The sequence below is a fragment of the Schistocerca gregaria genome, chromosome 2, assembly GCF_023897955.1.
Source record: "Schistocerca gregaria isolate iqSchGreg1 chromosome 2, iqSchGreg1.2, whole genome shotgun sequence".
Classification (NCBI taxonomy): domain Eukaryota; kingdom Metazoa; phylum Arthropoda; class Insecta; order Orthoptera; family Acrididae; genus Schistocerca; species Schistocerca gregaria.
In genome coordinates, this window is record NC_064921.1 from 854,579,220 (window position 1) to 854,601,304 (window position 22,085).

Below are 22,085 nucleotides of genomic sequence, written 5' to 3' on the forward strand. Positions count from 1 at the left end.
AGAAACAGGTAGAAGAGGTAACAACAAGAGAGCAGATGACTGTGGCTGGCCGACCATGAGAAGAAAGAGGAGAAGCCAGCCACTCTGCGACACATTAAAACATCCACCCTAAAAGCATTAGAACAGAAAACACAAAGGGACAAAGGACATGTGCTAAAACTTATATAGAATGATAAACCCACAGTCGCATATAAAAAGTAAAAGTAAATTAGCTAATGAGGTGTTGTCAGCTAAAATTAATGGCAACGAGTCCGGTAACTGAAGAGTCTGTCGCAGGGCAGCCAAGGAAGGACAGCTCAACAAGATATGGGCCACTGTAAGCTGGGTACCGCACCGACACTGAGGTGGGTCATCATGGCGCAGGAGGTAGCCATGTGTCATCCAAGCGTGGCCAATGCGGAGCCGGCAGAGAACCACAGAATCCCTGCGGGAGGCCCACATGGAGGACTGCCACACATTTGTAGTCTCCTTAATGGCACGCAGTTTGGTGTGCATGCTGAGGTTATGCCATTTCATTTCCCAAAACCACACAACCTTGCGGCATAGTACTGAACGCAGGTCAGTTGCAGAGAAGCCAATCTCCATAAGCGGTATCTGCGTAGCCTGTTTGGCCAGCCTGTCGGCAAGTTCATTGCCTGGGATTCTGGCGTGACCTGGGGTCCAGACAAACACCACTGAACGACCAGAAAGTTTCAGTGCTCAGCAGTGAAAAAACTGCTGCCATCGGGCAAGGATTGTTCTTCAATATGTCATCCTTGGACATACGCAAATCCGATGTGAGCATCAGCCATCAATGTAAACCACTTCGGAGCCTTGGTACTTGTCAAGAATCGAGAGGAAATGGTAGCGGAGAGCTGCAGGGTTAACCGACTCCTTAGGGCCATGTAAAAGGTCCAGGCAAAGCTGCGGCCTACGTGTCCATCATGGAGGTGTACATGAATGGGCATCAAGTATGGGTGGAAAAGTCAAGGACTCCAATTCAGAAAGAAGGGATTGGACACTAACTGCAATTGGAAGCCCTGACCTGGGCTGGGGATGTGGGGATGAAGCGCCATGGGTGGGAAAAGGAGATGGTGATTCAGAAGCGCAGGAGAACTACGAACGGGTGCTATGTAACTGGCCAGCAGTTGTGCATGCCTAACCTGCAATGAAGGCACCCTGGCTTCCACAAGGACGCTGGTCACTGGACTCGTCCTAAAAGCTCCTGTTGCAAGGCGAACACAACAGTGGCACACTGCGTCGAGTAAACGCAATGCGGAGAGTGCTACCGAACCATAAACAAGACTCCCATAGTCAAGGTGGGATTCAACGAGTGCTCTGTAGAGCTGCAGCAGCGTAAAGCGATCTGCACCCCAGTTGGTGTTGCTCAGGTAGCAGAGAGTATTGAGGCGATGCCAGCACTTAAGTTGACAAAGGTGAGGAAGCCAAGTCAATCGGACATCAAAACTCAGTCCTAAAAATTGATATGTCTCCATTACACTGAGTGGATCATCATTAAGGTAAAGTTCTGGTTCTGGATGAATGGTATGATGCCGACAGAGGTGCATAACACGACTTTGCAGCTGAAAACTGAAAACCATGGGCTAGAGCCCATGACTGTGCCTTGTGGATGGCTCCCTGCAGGCACCGCTTGGCAACACCCGTACTGGTGGAGCAATACGAAATGCAGAAGTCGTCTGCATACAGAGAAGGTGAGACGGAGGGCCCGACAGCTGCTGCTAGACCATTAATGGCCACTAAAAACAGAGACACACTCAATACTGAGCACTGGAGGACTCAGTTCTCCTGGATATGGAGGGAACCATGGGAGGCATCAACTTGGACACGGAAAGTACGTAGCAACAGGAAATTCTGGATAAAAATGTGGAGTGGACCTCGGAGACCCCACTCACATAATGTGGCAAAGATATAATTTTGCCAAGTCGTGTCATATGCTTTTCATAAATAAAAAAAGACGGCAACCAGGTGTTGGCGTCTGGAAAAGGCTGTTCGAATGGCAGACTCTGGGGACACAAGGTTATCAATGGTGCAGTGACCCTGGCGGCAGCTGCTCTGACATGGAGCCAGTAGGCCACGTTACTCCAGGACCCAACCCAACCAGCGCCATACGTTCCAGCAGCTTACAAAGAACGTTGGTGAGGCTGATGGGCCACATCAAGGGTTTTTTTACTGAGTTTGAGTTACTGAGTTTGAGCACTGGAATGATGACGCTCTCCCACCAGATGGTGCTCTCCCACCACTGCAATGGAAAGACACCATCGCACCAGATCCGCTAGAAGATGACGAGGAGATAGTGCTTGTAGTCAGATGAGAGATGTTTAATCTTCTGACTGTGGATCTGTCTGGTCCAGGAGCTGTGTCGGGGCAATGTGCAAGGGCACAGAGGAGCTTCCACTGCGTAAATAGGGCATTACAGGATTCACTGTGGCATGTAGTAAATGAGAGTACTTTCCCTTCCAGCCACCATTTGAGAGTGTGAAAGACTGGGGGCAATTCTCCGATGCAGAGGCTTGAGCAAAGTGCTCGGCAATCGCATTTGCGCTGTAGATAACACGCCATTTATGGTAACACCAGGAACACCTGTTGGGGTCTGGTACCCGAAAAGACATTTGATCTTTGCCGAGACTTGGGAAGGTGACATATGGCACCCAATGGTCAAGACCTCTCTCTCCCAACACTCCTCCTTCCTTCATTTGATAAGTTGGTGAACACGAGCATGGAGCCGTTTAAAGGCTATGAGATGCACCAGTGAAGGTTGCCGCTTATGCCACTGTAGAGCTCGCCAACCATCCTTAATTGCTTCAGCGACTTCCAGTGACCACCAAAGAACTGTCTTTTGCCAGGGGACCCTAAAGAGCGAGGGATAGTGATTTCTGCCACAGAAACAACTGTTCTAGTCACCTGCTCAACCATCACATCGATGTTCCCGTGTGGGGGAGATTCAACAGTGACAGCAGAGGTGTCCGTTGTGGTGGGGCCACCAAGTACCTGTTGGCTGTAGCCCCCTGACCACACAGGGATTGCTCTGCTCGTGCCAGCACCATTAACTTCCCATGTATGCCAAGGGGTAGATACCCATCCACCTGGAGCATCGGGACTCCCGGCAATGGCCGTCCTTTCTGGTAGTCACATACAAGCACTCTCTAAGTGTTCACGGGCTCAGTTCAGTGCACAAAAGGATGACACCAAATCGTTCCGCTCCCTGGCCACACCATAGAGGAACATCAGGCTAATGATGGCAGCAGCTCTTATTCACCCCAGTACCTTGTATGTTCGAGAGCTGATGGGGAATCTTTCATGACGATGAAGGCTCAGTTTTTTGTTGAGCATTTATAGGACAAGTTTGGGGAGGTGGAGGGATTGTCCAAAATGCAGTCAGGGTCAGTCTTGATCAAAACAGCATCCCCTGCTCAGTATGGCTGGGGATGTTTCTGTAACCATCACACCCTGTAAGAGCTTAAATATGGTCCAGGGTATCATATTTCACAGGGACCTTCTTATGCAGTCCGACAATGAGCTGCACACCAATTTAGAACAGCAAGGTGTACATTTTGTTTGGCGTGTCCACCATGGTCCGAGAGATAATCAGGTTGCCACCAGTGCCTTCATCTTGGCCGTCGAGGGTGATACATTACCTGAGAAGGTCAAGTTGATGGTCTACCGCTATGATGTAAAACCCTATATCCCCCCCCCGCCCCCCCCCCCCCCCGCCCCCCCCGAGCGTTGCTTTACATGTTGGAAGTTTGGTCCTATGTCTTCCTGCTGTACTTCCAGCATCACATGTCGAGATAGCGGACACCCATCGCATCCCAATACTCCATGTGTCTGGCCTCCCATCTGTGTCAATTGTGGAGAGCACCGTTCACCTTGCTCGGTAGACTCATGGATTCTCCAGGAAGGAAGGAAAATCACGGAGTACAAGACCCTGGGCCAACCTACACTGAGGCTAAGAGGAAATTTGAATGCTTACTTCCTGTATGCATGACATTGTCTTAAGCCGCTGCTACAACAGTTCTAGCCCTAGCCCCATCAGCTCCGCCAACCCCAGTCACCTTTCAGCTCTGGAAGACTATGCTGCCCCCTTGATGGTGGTGGGAGCAGGGGGGAGGGGGCACTTCCCACCCTGTTGCTCCTGCACACCCTAGTTCAGGAGCAACATGCCCCCCCCCCTCCCCCTCAACTATCGAGGATGTTTGTCCCCGCTTCTAAGCTGTAGAAGCGTACAACTTCTTTGGCTGCTCTTGCTAGGAAGGGGTCCTATGGATCACTCCCTTCACAGGTTTCTGCTAGTAGAAAAGATGACAAGTGCCAGCTCAAAAGCAGCTGGTTGCACGGCTTCATGCTCATCCTCAGTTCTGGAGACTGAATCAGTGAAGTCCTCCCAGCTAGAGAATCTCAAGGAACAGCGAGAGAAATCCAAACAGAAGGTCTTCAAGACCAAGGGAAGTGCAGTGGCACCCACACCTCCATGCTCTGTGTCTGTGGAGGAGTTGGAGATTCTGGCGTTTGCCAAGGACCTAGATATTGCCGGACTCTCAGACAAAATGGATACAGACTACACAGGCAAAAAGTCGGTGGCAGCAGGTGACCCTGAGGCATAAACTGCCTCATTGAATGATTCATGCTTTCCCAGTCTCAAGATGTCGTCATCCTCCAGTGGAATTGCGGCGATTTTCTCCACCACCTGGCTGAGCTGCGGCAGCTGTTAAGCTGTAAACCTGCTTTCTGCATTGCCCTCCAGGAAACCTGGTTCCTGGCAATGCAGACACCTGCCCTCCACGGCTATAAGGGATATTACAGGAACCATAGCGACCATAGCGAATTTTGTTGAACTGTGTCTTAGAAAATGTAAAAACTGAGTCTTACTGTGATTAAGCATTAATTTATTTTTTACAAGCCATGAACTTACGTGCATGAATTGCACGATTTGAAATGTTGGTTCAAATGGCTCTGAGCACTATGGGACTTAACATCTGTGGTCATCAGTCCCCTAGAACTTAGAACTACTTAAACCTAACTAACCTAAGGACATCACACACATCCATGCCCGAGGCAGGATTCGAACCTGTGACTGTAGCGGTCACTCGGTTCCAGACTGAAGCGCCTAGAACCACATGGCCACAACGGCTGGCTGCCAATGTTGCTCACAACAGTCTTTACTACCAAGCTAGAGTCATCAGTGAACAGAAATATTTTAGAATCCCCTTTAATAATAGATGGCATATCACTTATACAGGGTGTTACAAAAATGTATGGCCAAACTTTCAGGAAACATTCCTCACATACAAATAAAGAAAATATGTTATGTGGGCATGTGTCCGGAAACGCTTAATTTCTATGTTGGAGCTAATTTTAGTTTCATCCACCTACGCTCAATGGAGCATGTTATCATGATTTCATACGGGATACTCTACCTGTGCTGCTAGAACATGTGCCTTTACAAGTACGACACAACATGTGGTTCATGCACGATGGAGTTCCTACACATTTCAGTCGAAGTGTTCGTACGCTTCTCAACAACAGATTCGGTGACTGATGGATTGGTAGAGGCAGACCGTTTCCGTGACCTCCACACTCTCCTGACCTCAACCCTCTTGACTTTCATTTATGTGGGCATTTGAAAGCTCTTGTCTATGCACCCCCGGTACCAAATGTAGAGACTCTTTGTGCTCGTATTGTGGACGGCTGTGATACAATATGCCATTCTCCATGGCTGCATCAGCGCATCAGGGACTCCATGTGACAGAGGGTGGATGCATGTATCCTCGCTAACGGAGGACATTTTGAACATTTCCTGTAACAATGTGTTTGAAGTCATGCTGGTACGTTCTGTTGCTGTGTTTCCATTCCATGATTAATGAGATTTGAAAAGAAGTAATAAAATGAGCTCTAACATGGAAAGTAATCATTTCTGGACACATGTCCACATAACATATTTTCTTTCTTTGTGTGTGAGGAATGTTTCCTGAAAGTTTGGCCGTACCTTTTTGTAACACCCTGTATAAATACAGAACAGGAGAGGCCCCATCACTTATCTCTGGGGCACCCGTGATTTGACCATACCTCACTCAGACCCCACATCATAGCCATTGTCAACACTTTGGATAATGACCTTTTGATCTATTGTTAAAGTAAGAGGTGAACCAGTTGTGAGATATTCCCCATATTCCATAATGGTCCAACTCCTAGAGCAGTATTTTGTGATGAACACAATTAAGCGCCTTAGTTAAATCAAAAAGGATGCTTAGCATTTGAAACCTTTTGTTTAAACCAGCTAAAAAAAAGAGAATATAGCATTTTCAGTTCTTAAACCACTTCTAAAACTGAACTGTACATTTGATAGTAAATTGTGTGAAATAAAATGATAAATTATCCTTAGATACACAACTTTTCCAGTACTTTAGCAAACACTGATGGCATAGGAGTTGGTCTAAAATTGTCTGCATTATCCCTTCCTCCCTGTTTATAAAACGGCTTTACTACTGAGTACTTTAATCATTCAGGAAACTGACTATTCTTAAAGGAAAAATTGCAAATATGGTTAAGCACTGGGCTAACATATGCTACGTACTCTATCATATTCATGACAGTCCTTACTCTTCAATAATTTAATCACTGACTCAATCTCCCCCTTGTCAGTATCACAGAGGAGTATACCAGACATCAGCCTCGGAAGGTATTTTCCGATAGAGTTATAGGATTGCTAGTAGCAACTAAGTTTTTATTTAACTCACTAGCAATTCTCAGAAAGTGATTGCTGAATACTGTACATATATCTGACTCATCAGTAACAGAAATATTTGTATCACAAACTGAATTTATGACAATGACCTTGTGCTGCTGACCAGACACTTCCTTCACAACTGACCATATGGTTTTAACTTTACCTGTGAAATAGCTATTCTATTTGGATACCACACAATTTTTGCCTTCGTAACAACATTTTTAAACACCTTACAATACCTTTTGTAATGGCTACTGTAGCTCGACTGTGACTACTTCTGACATTTTGATAGAATTCCCACTTTGTTCTACATGATATCCTTATCCCACTAGTCAGCCATCATGGCTGCCTTTTACTGCTAGTACCCTGCTTAGAATGTACTAAAGGAGAGCACTCGTGACAAGATCCTGGTACATGCATACTCCATCTTGTGATGTGCATTGACAGTCCACACTGTATGTCCAACATATGTCTTCCCACATAGATGTGCAATCTGGTATACACTGGTCTTTCGCAAATCGATGTTATCTGTGACACTTCCCAATAATGTTTGTGGTTTATTAGGTGGGCAAACAATGGTTTCTAGTTGGTGCTTTTTCAATATGCATCCTATTTTTCCCGATAGCATACCAGTATAGGGTATAAAGACACTGACTGCCTTTTTCTCCTCCAAAGAGTGGGCTGCCCATTGCAACTCTATCCATTTGTTCGTGATATTCTCCATTAAAATATTTGGAGGTCAGGACATGCCTGAAAAGATCGGTGGTCTTCTCATCAAATTCCAGACCAATAAGCCCTAATGACTCTCATAGAGGTACCTTGGTGAATAATGAAATGGCATCAAAACTCACCCGATAGCTGGGTCTTTCACCCTGAAGGCTTTTTACAAAATCCACAGAACTGCAGATATGATGAGTGCATATAACACATATGTGCTTGGTATTTCCAGTATGTATTTTGCCAGCAAATATGTGGGTGCCTCAATGTTGCTGACAATGGGGTGCAACAGCACCCTATCTTCGTGAACATTAGGGAGACAAAGTCTTGGCAGTAGAGGTCCTTGACGTAGCAGTTTCTTGGCTACACCCTCTGGTAGACCTACATCCTTGAGAAGAGCCCTAGTATTGAACTTCACTTTCTTTGTGGGGTTGGCGTTGATCTTCCTGTACGAGTTGTCGTCTAGCAGGCTATGCATTTTCTGAAAGTAGTCCTTGTCGGAAAGAACAATACCCTTTGTCAGCATGTAAGACAACAATCTTGGGGCTCTCTCCCAGATCCTGGATCACTGCCCACACTCTGTTGGTAATGGGTGACTTTGTAGGCTTAGTTATCATCAGAGCGTGACAAGTGTCATAGCATACTACTTCATCTGGTAATCAAGACACGACTTATTCAACTGCACTGATGATGTTCACAACTAAAGTGTATGTGGGGGAGGGAGGAGGGGGGGAGGAAGGGGGGAGAGGGAGCAAAGTGAAGTCCATTCTCCATCATCACTCAGCTCCATGTCAGTCAGTCAGATTGATGACCATCTTGTACAGGTCCTTTAGAGATGGTTTGTCAGAGACGTATGTAAGAATTTTGATATTTGACGTTGTGTGGCCTTTCTATAGGTGGAATCAGCTGCAACCCAGGTAACACCATCAATCCAATCCCAGGTCCAGAAATTAAAATGATTGGCCAGTTGTAAACGTAGTCTAGATAAAGGCAAAGTGCATTCTCTCACATTCCAGAGAAAGGCTGGCTCACTTCTTAATTTTCCTGGCTGTTGTGGAATCAATGAAAGGTGTGACCTTAGAAAAGTTTGGCATTACATGCTCAGCATGACATTTCATCAGAAATGCAAGAGTACAGCAAACAGTACCTTCACTGGTGGAGATTGTCAAACTTCTTCATGCTGCAATACTTCTCCTCCCTGTAAAGGTATATGGTGTGATTCTTCAGTTTCTCCCAGTGTCTCTGTTGATTTAACAGTCCACGGGTGTACTGTCACTCATAGTGTCCAATGGGCACAATATTTCAGCGATCAGACATTCACATTCGTCAGGTGCTAACAAACTGAGCTCCTGAGGGTGCGTGGCTGACTAATACCTCCTGCACCCATGAGCTGCTCCATCCACGTCCACAGGAACCAGCACCGAATTTTAATTAAGAAGACTCTCCGCTAACAACATGATCTGGCGATCAGGGCGGATGGAGAACTTACATCAACGTCACTATGGCTGCTGATGCTAGTGTCTCCATGACTGCCAATGCCAATGCATAGCTGCAGATGGAGCAGCTCGAGGGGCAGGGGATGTTAGTCGGCCACATGCCCTCAGGAGCACAGTTCATCAGCACACCTAACGATGGCGACACGTCTGATGACTGAAAAATTGTGCCTGTTGGACACTATGAACAATGAATCACTCAAAGTCGTAGCTGAAAGTTGTGGGGATCATTTGCCATGTATGAGAATGGATGTGTACAAATTTATCTGGTGCACAGAAACACATAGGGCTCCAATCACTCATTGTAGAAATGTTTTTACATACATATATTAGAGCCGGAGTGCAGAGTGTCAATAACCAGGAGCAATGAAATTGATTCACCCAATTTGAGACACTTTGGGGGCAAGCACACAGTCAGTAGTTGCTTGTTACTGTGGTACAGTAATAACTTTAAGCCAAGTTTAACAGCAACTGGAAAAGTTCTTTCAGAAATAGTAAATTATTAAACATTTGAGTATATTATTTTAATAGGTTATTCTAATACAGATGTAGGACTGTGATTAAAAGAACACTGCAAGTGCAATAGCATCACGCTTTGAAAATATACTGGTCAAAACTTCACACAAGATACAAACTTTTTTTTCACTTCACTTCAGAATCTAATCAGCCTAATGTAAAGTGTAAATAAAGGAACAAATACCAGGAATGTTGAGTTTTTAGGGCATGGAATCATTAATAAACAATATGTCATGATGTACTTTAGTTAAGTCTGCTTCCACATTGGTCTGATAATCTAGATTGGTTGTTTGGTTTAAAAGAGGGGGAAAGGAGCAAACTATGAGGTCATTGGTCCCTTGTTCCTAATAAAACAATGCCACGAGTGTGAGAATAAAACAGACGAGACATTAAACACAAAACAGAAAGAAAGGAAAAATCACAAGAACAAAGGAAAGGCAATGAACACAAGAAGGAACAAAAGAGGACAAGAAAACAACAGACACTAGAAACAGAAGAGAGTAAAACAAGAAAGCAGATTACAATGGTTGGCCAAAGAAGAGAATAAAAAGGAAAAGCCAGCCACTCTGCAACACATTAAAACCTCCACTCTAAAAGCAATAGGGTGGAGGGGGGAGAGGGACAAAGAACACGCGCTAAAATTTAGCTCAAATGATAAAACCCACCCTCACGAATAAAACGTAAAACTAAATACACCCAATGACAATGAGGTGTTGTCAGATAAAATGAGTGAAAACAAGTCTGGTAACCCACGATTTCGTCGCTGAGCAGCCAAAGTGGGACAGTGCACCAAAATATGGGCCAATGTCAACCGGGTGCCGCACCAACACTGAGGCGAGTCTTCACAGCACAAGAGGTAACCGTGGGACGCCCGTGGGACGCTCAAGAGTGGCCAATATGGAGCTGGCAGAGGACAACTGATTCCCTGTGAGAGGCCCGCAGAGAACACTTCCATACATTTGAAGTCTCCTTAATGACATGCAGTTTGTTGTGCGTACTGTTATGTCATTCAATTTCCCAAAGCCGAAAAACCCTGCGACGTAAGTCAGAAGACAGGGCAGGTTCGGAGATGCCCATCTCCACAAACAGTTTCCGCATCACCTGTTTGGCCAGCCTGTCGGCAATTTCGTTGCCTGGGATGCTAATGTGTCCTGGGGTCCACACAAACACCACTGAACAACAGGACCAGTTCAGGGCATAGACAGACTCCTGGATGGATGCCACCAAAGCGTAGTGAGGGTAACACTGGTTGATAGCTTGTAGGCTGCTAAAGGAGTCAGTACACAGAAAAAACGATTCCTCGGGGCATGAATGGATATAGTCAAGTGCACGAGATATTACCACCAGCTCTGCAGTGAATACACTGCAGCCATCAGGCAAGGAATGCTGTTCAATATGGCCTCTGCAGACAAACGCAAAGCCAACATTACCATCAGCCATCAAGCTGTCGGTGTAAACCGCTTCAGAGCATCGGAACACTTCAAGAATTGAGTGGAAGTGACAAAGAAGAGCTGCAGGGTTAACGGAGTCCTTACAGCCACGCGAAAGGTCCAGGAAAAGCTTCAGCCTACAAGTTTCAACATCTCTGCGTCGGTCAGTAAGCATGGTGCCACCCCACAAGGCGTTGTGGACATTAAAATCTCCCAAAAGTAGGGAAGGTTTAGGGAGTTGATCAATCAGTGCAGCTAATATGTCCAGGGGTATTGCACGATCTGGAAGAAGATATACATTGCAGACAGTTATTTCCTGCGTCGTCCTTATTCTGAGAGCCACAGCTTCAAGAGGGGTTTGTAGGAGCACAGTGTCACTACAGACTGAGTTCAGGGCATAAATGCAAACTCCACCTTACACTCGATTATAGTCGCTAAGGTTCCTGTAATATCCCTTATAGCCACAGGGGAAGGGTCCGCATTGCCAGGAACCAGGTTTCTCTTTACATTTGCCGAAGCTCAACCATGTGGTGGAAAAAATTGCTGCAATTCCACTGGAGGATGACATGATCATGAGGCTGGGAAGGCATGGAACAATCATTGAGGCAGTTTACACCTCAGAGTCACCTGCTGCCCCCGATTTATTGCCTGAGCAGTCTATATCTATTGTATCTGAGGGTCTGGCGAGATCTAGGTCCTCAGCAGATGCCACAGTCTCCACTCCATCCTCAGAGGCAGAGCTTGTAGGTGGTGGTGATGTGGGTGCCACCACAATTCCCTTGGTCTTAGGGGTCTTCTTTTTGGATTTCCCTTGCTGCTCCTTGGGTTTCCATGTCTGAGAGGACTTCACTGGCTCAGTCTCCGAGAATGAGGATGAGCGTGAAGACCTATGAACAGCTGCTTTTGAGCTCTTCAGCCACTAGTTGGTGTCATCTTTTCCACTAGCAGAAACCTGGGAAGGGAGTGACCTAAGGGACCTCTTCCTAGTGAGAGAAGCTGAAGAAGACTTACACTTCTCAGGCTTAGAAGTGGAGATGGATGTCCCTGATGGTTGGGGGGTGGGGGGGGGGGGGTGTTGCTCCCAAAGTAGGTCATGCGGGAGCAACAGGGAGGGAATTTCAGCCCAACCATCAAGGGGGCAGGTTTAGTCTTCCAGCTCTGAGAGGTGATGGAGGTTGGTGGAGCTGCTGGTGCCAGAAACGTTGTAGTGGCAGTGTAAGGCAATCTCATAGTACAGGATGCAGGCGTTCAAAGTTTCTCTTAGCCTCTGTGTAGGTCAGTTGGTCCAGGGTCTTGTACTCCATGATTTTCTTTTCTTTCTGGAGAATCCGGCAGCCTGACGAGCAAGACCAATGTAGCACTCTGCAGCTGACACAGATGGAAGGCGGGGCACATGGTGTATTGGGATGTGATGGGTGTCCGCAATCTTGACATGTGACGCTGGAAGTACAGCGGGAAGACATATGGCCGAACTTCCAGCACTTAAAGCACCGCAGGGCAGAGGGATATAGCGCTTCACATCACAGCAGTAGGCCATCACCTTGAGATTCTCGGGCAATGTATCACCCTCGAAGGCCAAGAGGAAGGTGCCGGTGGCAACCTGATTATTCTTCAGACCCTGGTGGACACACTGGAAGAAATGTACACCTCACTGTTCTAAATTGGCACACACCTCATCCTCGGACTGCAAAAGTAGGTCCCTGTGAAATATGATGCCCTAGACCATATTTAAGCTCTTATGGGGTGTAATGGTTACAGAAATATCCCCCAGCTTGTCACAAGTGAGTAACATCCGTGACTGGGCAGAAGATGCTGTTTTGATCAAGACTGACACTGACGGCATTTTGGACAATCCGTCCATGTCCCCAAACTTGTCCTCTGCATGCTCAACAAAAAACTGAGGCTTCATCGTCATGAGAGATTCCCCATCAGCTCTCGAACATTCAAGGTACCGGGGCGAATAAGAGCCACTGGCAACCTTGGCCTGACATTCTTCCCATGGTGTGGCCATGGAGGGTAACAATTTGGGGTCGTACTTCTGTGCAATGAATTGAGCTCGTGAATGCTTAGAGACTGCTGGTGTTTCACCACCAGCAAGAGATGATGAACTACACTTCATTGTGTGTCATCCACCCTGGTGCCACCCGCTCTGACCAGCCACAGCAAAGACCACCTGGTAGGATGGCCATTGCCTGGAGTCCCGATGCCCCAGGGAATATGTGGAGAGTTAACGGTGCAGGCATCAGCAGTGCAATCCCTCAGTGGTCAACTTGGACACAGGAAGTACGGGGCGACGGGAAGTTTTCGATAAAAATCAGGAGTGGGCCAAGGAGACACCACTCATACAATGTGGCAAGGATGTGACATTGCCAGGTCATGCTGTTTGCTTTACGTTAAGTCAAAAAAGACGGCAACCAGGTGTTGGCATCTAGAAAAGGCTGTTCAGATGGCAGATAAGAGGGACACAAGATTATCAGTGGTAGAACGACCCTGACGGAAGCCACCCTGACATGGAACCAGCAGGCCACGTGACTCCAGGATCCCACCCAACCACCGACACACTATACATTCCAGCAGCTTACAAAGAAGGTTGACGAGGCTGAGAGGCCAATAGCTTTCCACATCAAGTGGCTTTTTACCGGACTTGGGCACTGGAATGATGGTGCTCTCCTGCCATCGCGATGGAAAGACGGCATCGTACCACATCCGGTTGAAGATGATGAGAAGATGTTGCTTGTAGTCAGATGAGAGGTGTTTAATTATCTGGCTGTGGATCCGATTTGGCCCAGGAGCTGCGTTGGGGCAATGTGCAAGGGGGCTGAGGAGCTCCCACTCTGTAAATGGGGCATTACAGGATTCACTGTAGCATGTAGTGAATGAGAGGACATTTCCTTCCGGCCGCCGTTTGAGAGTGCGAAAGGCTGGGGGGTGGGGGTAATTCTCCAATACAGAGGATCAAGCACAATGCTCAGCAAAATGCTTGTCAATCGCATTTGTGACGGTATATAACACTCCATTTATGGTAATACCTGGAACACATGTTGGGGTCTGGTACCCGAAAAGACGTTCGATATTTGCCCAGGCTTGGAAGGTGATGTATGGCACCCAATGGCCAAGATGTATCTCTCCCAACACTCCTGCTTCTGTCGTTTGGTAAGTTTGCAAACGTGGGCACAGAGGCGTTTAAAGGCTATGAGGTGCTCCAGGGATGGGAAATGTACACATTGTCATTCTACAATGGTGCGCAGCTCACCGTCGAACTGCAAAAGAAGGTCCCTCTGAAATATGATACTCTGGACCATATTCGAGCTCTTTTGGGAAGTGATTATGACAGAAACTTCCCCCAGATTGTCACAATTGAGTAACAGCCGTGACTGGGCAGAGGATGCTGTTTTGATCAAGACTGACTTTGACTGCATTTTGGACAATCCCTCCACCTCCTCTAACTTGTCCTCTAAATGTTCAACAAAAAACTGAGGCTTCATCATCATGAAAGATTCCCCATCAGCTCTCGAACATACAAGGTACTGGGGTGAATAAGAGGCGCTGTCATCCTTAGCCTGACATTCCTCCCATGGTGTGGCCAGGGAGGGGAACAATTTGGGGTCGTATTTCTGTGCATTGAACTGAGCTCATGAATGCTTAGAGACTGCTGGTGTTTCACCACCAGCAAGAGATGATGGACTATGCTTCATCATGTGTCATCCATCCTTCCTGATGCCACCCACTCCAACCAGCCACAACAAAGGCTACCTCGCAGGATGACTATTGACAGGAGTCCCAATGCCCCAGGGAGATGGGCACCTACCCCTTGGTATACGTGGGGAGTTAATGGTGCAGGCATCAGCAGAACGATTCCTGTGTGGTCGGGGGCTACAACCAACAGAGTACATGGCAGCCGCACCACAACGGACTGGCTGCCGTGCTGGACATCAGGTATCAGGTGCAAAGAAGTCCATGGTCATCGTCGACGCAGAAAATGACACTGCATAGTGCATGGTGGAAATCACACCCAGGAAGGTGTCCTCTCCGAAGAGATGGAGAATGAGCGGGAGTGAAATGCGATGACGAGAAAGTAGGCTATAGATCTCAATCCACAATGGACATGAAGTGCCATGTAATGTGCCCTTCCCCAGCTGGCTCGCTCCTTAGGAAAATTTTGAAGAATTGAGGTGTAACCCTACAAGGGACCATCACATCATGGCTTAAACCTGTGAAACTCCTTTTAGTGGCTTCTTGTGAAGGCAGGAATACCTCGGGCCTACTCTTACCCCCAGACCTGCAGCGGGAGATAATCTGGAGATCAGGAAAGACCAGAAAATGGGAACTGTAGATTGACACAGACATGTTGCTTCATTTCGTATGTCCACACTTTTCTCCGATTGAAGTCATGATTGTTACAATATACTGCAAAGTACCATACTTAAAGTAAAAACCTGATATGATTAACTGGAAAGTTTTGCACACAAATAGTCTGATGTTCTGACATATGTAAGGATTTTAAAAAAATCAATTTTTTCTGGTACAAACTGTTAACAGAGAATTACAACAGTATAGATTTTTCCATAACCAGAAATGTAACTACACAATTGGAAAGTTATGTGGTAATTAGTAAAACATACTACAGAAATTACATAATTGAAAAGCTATATGGAAATTAATATGACACACTAGAGGGAGTCAAAGAGAAGTTGCATTCCGGCACAATCTTAAGATCATTTTAGTAATAAATATAATTCACCACTTTATACAGACTTCTTAAACCCTCTAGCAAGAATGAATTTCTCTGCAGAATCAGTTCGACTTGCTGCTGGTTTGACTACCTTCACAGACTCATAATATCTGTTCAGATCAGTACAAAGTGAGGGCACACCACCTCCATCCCATATCTGAAAAAAAACATAAATATTAGAAACACTGTCTGCACAAAAGCCTTTACAACAGTCCAGAGTACTCAAATTCATCATTAATGAGTGTGGCTTTCTTGGAACAAAAACATGGAATAAAATAACAGAATGTCATGAAAGAACAAAGTACATGAAGTTCCACGTATATGCTGTGTCTGTAATATATATATACTGCTAAAGCTATATTCGGTTTTCAGAAAAATCATCTTTTACGAGTACAGCAATGTCCCAAAAGTCTACTACTAATTATTGTTCGTAAATAAAACAGAAAGAAACTTCCACATGGGAAAAATATATTAAAAATAAAGATTCCAAGACTTACCAAGCGGGAAAGCGCCGGCAGACAGGCACATGAACAAAACACACAAACACACACACAGAATTACAAGCTTTCGCAACTGGCAGTTGCTTCGTCAGGAAGGAAGGAAGGAGAGGGAAAAATGAAAGGGTGTGGGTTTTAAGGGAGAGGGTAAGGAGTCATTCCAATCCCGGGAGCGGAAAGACTTCCCTTAGGGGAAAAAAAGGACAGGTATACACTCGCACACACACACACACACACACATATCCATCCGCACATACACAGACACAAGCAGACATATTGTCTGTCTGCTTGTGTCTGTGTATGTGCGGATGGATATGTGTGTGTGTGTGTGTGTGTGTGCGAGTGTATACCTGTCCTTTTTTTCCCCTAAGGGAAGTCTTTCCGCTCCCGGGATTGGAATGACTCCTTACCCTCTCCCTTAAAACTCACACCCTTTCATTTTTCCCTCTCCTTCCTTCCTTCCTGACGAAGCAACTGCCAGTTGCGAAAGCTTGTAATTCTGTGTGTGTGTTTGTGTGTTTTGTTCATGTGCCTGTCTGCCGGCGCTTTCCCGCTTGGTAAGTCTTGGAATCTTTATTTTTAAACTAATTATTGTTCGTAATACACAGCAACTGTTCTGCACATTTGTGTCCCCGTCTATTTAAAACTAGAATGAACTACTACCAAGTGACTTGGCAGGTATAACATTCAGAAGAAAGATTTAAATCACTGCCCAGACATTCTGATTTTAAGTATCCATAGTTTCTCTGTATCACCTGAAGCAAAAGTTTTCTTCACCATCTTTGCTCACTCTGAGCTTGAGAGCCAAACTCATCATTGACAGTCTGTAAACCCCAATTTTCATTCCCTCCCTTTTTCCCATTGCCCTGGCAACAGCCTTCATTAAACTGTTTCTCAGGAAGGTGTCAGCTATATTGCATATTCAGTACAGGATGTAGCCAGAACACCGAAGATCATATGTCCTTTTCCTTTATGGATAACCTAATTTTGGGTATTGGGCTGTGTCACTGTAAACTACTACAACAACTAAACTGCCAATGTCTCATCTGACTTGCAGCGGTCCTATTCATGACAGGTCATCGCTGTATGCTACTGATTGTCTTCCTTTATGTTACTGCCATTTTTGGTTATTTGATGGCTACTGACATCACAAATGTCAAATGTCTCTGAGCACTATGGGACTCAACTGCTGTGGTCATCAGTCCCCTAGAACTTAGAACTACTTAAACCTAACTAACCTAAGGACATCACACACATCCATGCCCGAGGCAGGATTCGAACCTGCGACCGTAGTAGTCGCACGGTTCCTGACATCACAAATCTGAGATGTCACTGAGCAATATGAAGAGATTGTTATGGAGAAGGTGACTGTACAGTATGCTACTGCATGTGCTACCATGGTGGCTGACTGGAAGGCAAGAAAGGACTGCAGAAAATTGTTCAAAATGCCAGCAGTTTAGTTGTTTTAACAGTTTAAAATCATGCGTCCCAATATCCAAAATTATTTTACCCACAATGACACCATCCATGGAAGCCTAACTGTCTGCAGGACAATGATAACTGTTGAATTTACCGCATTGTTCTCTAGGACACCTTTTGACAGAATTGCTACACCATGGCATAATTGTCCACCCAGTTCATTACATCTTTTTCTGAATACTTATTTAGTGTGACCCACAATATATTTGAACTAAACACACAAAACTTGCACATTTTCCCCCACTTTATATGGTTCTTGCTGCTGCAGTGAATGTATAGCAGTTTGTTAAATGTGTTATTTATAGTATATTTTTGAGCATTTCTTCTCATTTTTTAAACTCTGGTATCCAGTGAAGCAAAGACAATCTTATCGTTGCAAAGATATCTTAAGGTGACTGTGCAATGAGTCTAAAACATTGTTAGCAGCTACTGCCAGACTGCCAAAGTTCACAAAACATTATAAAAGGGGAGTGTGAGAGACGGGTGAGTGGGAGTGGGGGAAGGGAGGGGGAGTGCGACAGACAGGGGAGTGGGAGTGGAGGTGGGGGGAGCGGGAGTGGGAGTGCTACACGTCAGTCCCAGTTGATGTAATAGAAGACAGCTAAAAACCAGCAGTTGGAAAAAGGGCTAAAGAAGATACCAAACAGAAATGGAGGTCCAAAAGTAAAAATTAAATAGCCTTTGCCATATTTGCTAAAACAGCCAATAACTCAGATGGCAAACCCAGACAGGAACGTAAAAGGTTAAGAAATGGACAGTCCATCAGGATGTGGCGAACAGTTAAAACTCGAGTGCAATGTGTAGAAAGTGGTGCGGTAGCACCACTTAACAAATGACGATGGCTAAAAAGGCAGTGCCTAATACACAGCTGATTTAAAATAACCTCCTCCCAGCGGGAGGGCCGATAGGAGGTCGTGTAAGCCACTGGGAGAGGCTTAATAAGCCGCAGCTTATACCTGTGAAGGGAGGACCATCGGCAATGCCAAATCAACACCACCTCCTAACAGACGGCAACACAGAGATCATTGGAGGGAATATAGGTATTCTCGGGATGATGTACAAGGACTGCAGCCTTGGCAGCAGCGTCAGAAGCCTTGTTTCCTGGCAGACTGACATGACCTGGAACGCACATAAACATCACACTGGCTCCACCAAGAGTGAGCAGTGTTTTCTTGGACCTGTTGCACTATGGGATGGGAGGTGTACAATGCACAATGCACACAGACTTTGAAAGGCACTGAGTGAGTCTGAGCAGAGGACCAATTGAAAAGGCTGTGTCGTCAGATGTACTCAGTGGCATGATACAAGGCAAAGAGCTTAGCTGTAAATATTGAGGAGTGTGCTGGAAGCCGGTATTGAAAGACACAGGTGACAACAACGAAGGCACAAGCGACCCCACGGTCAGTCTGAGACCCATCACCATATACAAAGGTACTATCGCGAAGTTCCATGCAATGGTGGTGAAACTCAAGGCGATAGATCAAGGCTGGAGTAGTGAAGGCCGGAGTTAACATGGGCTACTTCTCAAAGCCAAGGTGGTGAAGGTTTCACACCCACCGGGAAAGGTGCAGGTAGTGTGAAGTTAAGTCGCCGCAGCAAGTGCTGAATGCGGCCTCCAGGGGGGTAACAGAGAAGCAGCACGAGACCCATACTGACGATCAAAGCAATCATCAGAGAAGGAGGCATAGGATGGGTGGCCACGCATGACAAATGGCATGCATACCTGCTGAGGAGAAAGTCACAGCAGTAGGAAGGGGTAGTTCAGCAGCTTCAGCATTCACAGTCTCAACAAAGCTGGTGTAAAAGGTGTCTGTGGCCACACAGATGCCAATGATGGTGGATAGTGTTGAGACGGCTTAAGAGGGATGGGCATGCAGATGCATAAACAAAAACACCCATAGTCCAGTTTCGAACGGACAAGGGACCGATACAAATGGAGGAGGGTGGTACAATCAGCTCCCCAGGAAGTACCAATGAGGACACGTAGGACATTCAGGAATCATGTACAGTGGGCTGCCAGGTAAGATACATGGGGGGACCAAGAGTGTTTCCTATGAGCCCCAGGAATTTTGTAGTTTCTACAAGCTGAAGGGCAACGGGCCCAAGATGTAAAGATGGTGGGACAAACCACTTGTGTCACCAGAAATTCATAGAGATGGGTTTGTCAGTGGAGAAGTGAAAGCCATTGTCGTTGCTCCAGGAGTAAAGACGTTCAAGACACTGTTGAAGATGCCCCAGTGAGACAAGTATGTGGAGAACTGCAATAAATGGCAAACTAGTCGACAAAAATGGAGCTGGAGATGCCTGGTGGGAGACAGGCCCAATGGTGATAGCAAAGAGGATGACAATCAGGACGGATCCCTGAAGCACACTGTTTTCTGGATAAAGGTGTCCAACAAGGCAAAACCCACATGCACGTTGAAAACTCAGTCTTGTAAAAATGCCTGAAAGAAACAGGGCAGGTGGCCATGGAAGAATACGGAGGATACGTGTTCTCCAGCTGGTGTCTTAGGCCTAATCCAAATCGAAAAATACGACCAGTCTGGGATTCATGCAAAAAACCATCCATGCCAGGGAAGGACAATGTAACAAGATGGTCAACTGCAGAACCCTGTGCTTGAAATCCACACTGTCCATTTGTTAGTAAATTGCGAGACTCAAGCCATCACACCAGCCGGGCATCAATCATATGTTACATCACCTTGCAAATGATGCTGGTAAGAGAGATGGGGCAGTAGTTAGAAGGAAGGCTTTTGTCCTTATCGGGTTTAGGTATGGGTATGACTGTGGCTTCATGCCAGCATCCAGGAAACGTGCCCTCAGCCCAGATGCAGTTGTATGTGTTGAGCAGAAAGTGCTTGCCCACAAGAGAGAGATGCTGCAACATCTGAATGTGGATAGTGTCTGGTCCTGGGGCGAAGGACCGAGAGGAACTGAGAGCATGATCTAGCTCCCTCATAGTAAAGGCGGCATTGTAGCACTCACGGTTCTGAGAAGAGAAGAGTATTGCCTGAGCTTCCTCTACTTGTTCCCGATGGATAAAGGCAGGGTTATAGTGAGAAGAGCTCGAAACTTCCGCAAAATGGCGGACCAAGGTGTTGGAGATAACAACAGGATCCATGATTTCATCGGAACCTACTCTCAGGCCAGAAATGGGGGAATGGATCTTGGTTCCAGAGAGCTGTCGGAGGTTGGCCCATACGACAGAGGAAGGGATGGAACTGTTTAAAGAACTTGTGAACGAAATCCAACTAGCTCTTTTGCTATCTCGAAGAACTCGATGACACTTTGCATGCATCTGTTTATAATGAATGCGGTTTTACAGTGTAGGGTGGAGATTAAAAATGCGGAGAGCACATCTCCATGCGTGAATTGCGTCGTGGCACGCCTCAGTCCATCAAGGGACTGGGACACGGTGTGGTAACGAGGAAGTGTGAGGAATAGAACGTTCTGCAGCAGTAAGGATAACATTGCAACTGGGGATATCTTGTTCTGTGATGGCCGCCAGGGAGCAGTAAAGCTGCCAGTCAGCCTTAAAAAGTGGCCAGTTGGTGGAGAGTTGCTACTACAGGGCACAGAAGCAGGAGGATCCTGCTCCATGGGGTCCACAGAAGCATCTTCTTGGTTGTGCGGTCGGTCCGTGGAGTCCAACGCTGAAAAATGATTGGTGATACACACCGGTGAGACAGAGGCTGGCCAGGCTAAGGTACCACATGGCGACACCGTCAAAAAGCATCTTAGAGTTGGTGAAGGAGAAGACCATTTGCCTTTGGTGGACTTCTTTGAGCCTTTCTGGTTAGAGGAAGACTTGGGTGTTGTTTGGCTGGAGGGACAGAGGAAGCCTTCATGGGAGTACTTCTGTCCTTTCCTGTCTACTGGTTGTGTAGCTGGTGGCTTCGACCCTTGAGAGAGAGTTTGACAGTCTGTTGCACAGCGGGATGGGGAGATGGTGATGCTATCTTGACAATGGCGATTTCACAACACAGAGCTGAATTTGAGGTCGCATGTCTGCATGGCCGTGTCCTTCATGGAACGAGGGGTAACAAGAACAGAACTACAAGTGCCAGGCAGGAGAACACAAGGTTTGCGACTAGCCAGTAACTTGCGAGCTACTGGATAAGGCACTTTTTCCTTCAACCGAATCTCTGGGACAGCCAGCTCATCAAGATACACAGGGCAATCCCAAGAGGAGGTGGCAGGGCTGCCACTGCAGTTGATGCAGCGGGTAGGAGGTGGCAGACAATAGCCCTCATGTGCATCCCTACCACAGGTTACACATTTGGCTGGGTGTCAACAGGATGTTCTAGTGTGGTTGAAATGATGATACTGGTAGCAGCGGTTTGGGTTTGGAATGTACGGCCAGACTGTGATAATTTCATAGCCTGCTTTGATCTCTGATGGCAGCACCACTCTATCAAAGGTGAGGAAAAGAGCACAGGTGGGCACTAAGGAGGAATATACCTTTTTCATTCCACAATGGACAACAATGACACCCTT

The 22,085-nt window shown here is 46.4% G+C and overlaps 1 protein-coding gene and 1 long non-coding RNA gene across 5 annotated transcripts in view; one reads left to right on the forward strand and one right to left on the reverse strand.

Moving 5' to 3' along the window:
- LOC126335228 (uncharacterized) overlaps positions 1 to 22,085 on the forward strand; it is a 143,084-nt gene that overhangs the window by 78,999 nt on the left and 42,000 nt on the right. The gene's annotated exons all lie outside the window — the stretch shown is intronic.
- LOC126335224 (rRNA methyltransferase 2, mitochondrial) overlaps positions 1 to 22,085 on the reverse strand; it is a 90,574-nt gene that overhangs the window by 521 nt on the left and 67,968 nt on the right. For 3 of the 4 annotated variants that reach the window (XM_049998262.1, XM_049998261.1, XM_049998260.1), the window contains one exon: positions 9,444 to 15,769. In XM_049998262.1, the coding sequence (XP_049854219.1) occupies positions 15,626 to 15,769 (144 nt within the window). In that variant the 3' untranslated portion in view covers positions 9,444 to 15,625. Of the gene's footprint in view, positions 1 to 9,443; positions 15,770 to 22,085 lie in introns of those variants that run through there. The other variant, XM_049998259.1, reaches the window with a different exon arrangement.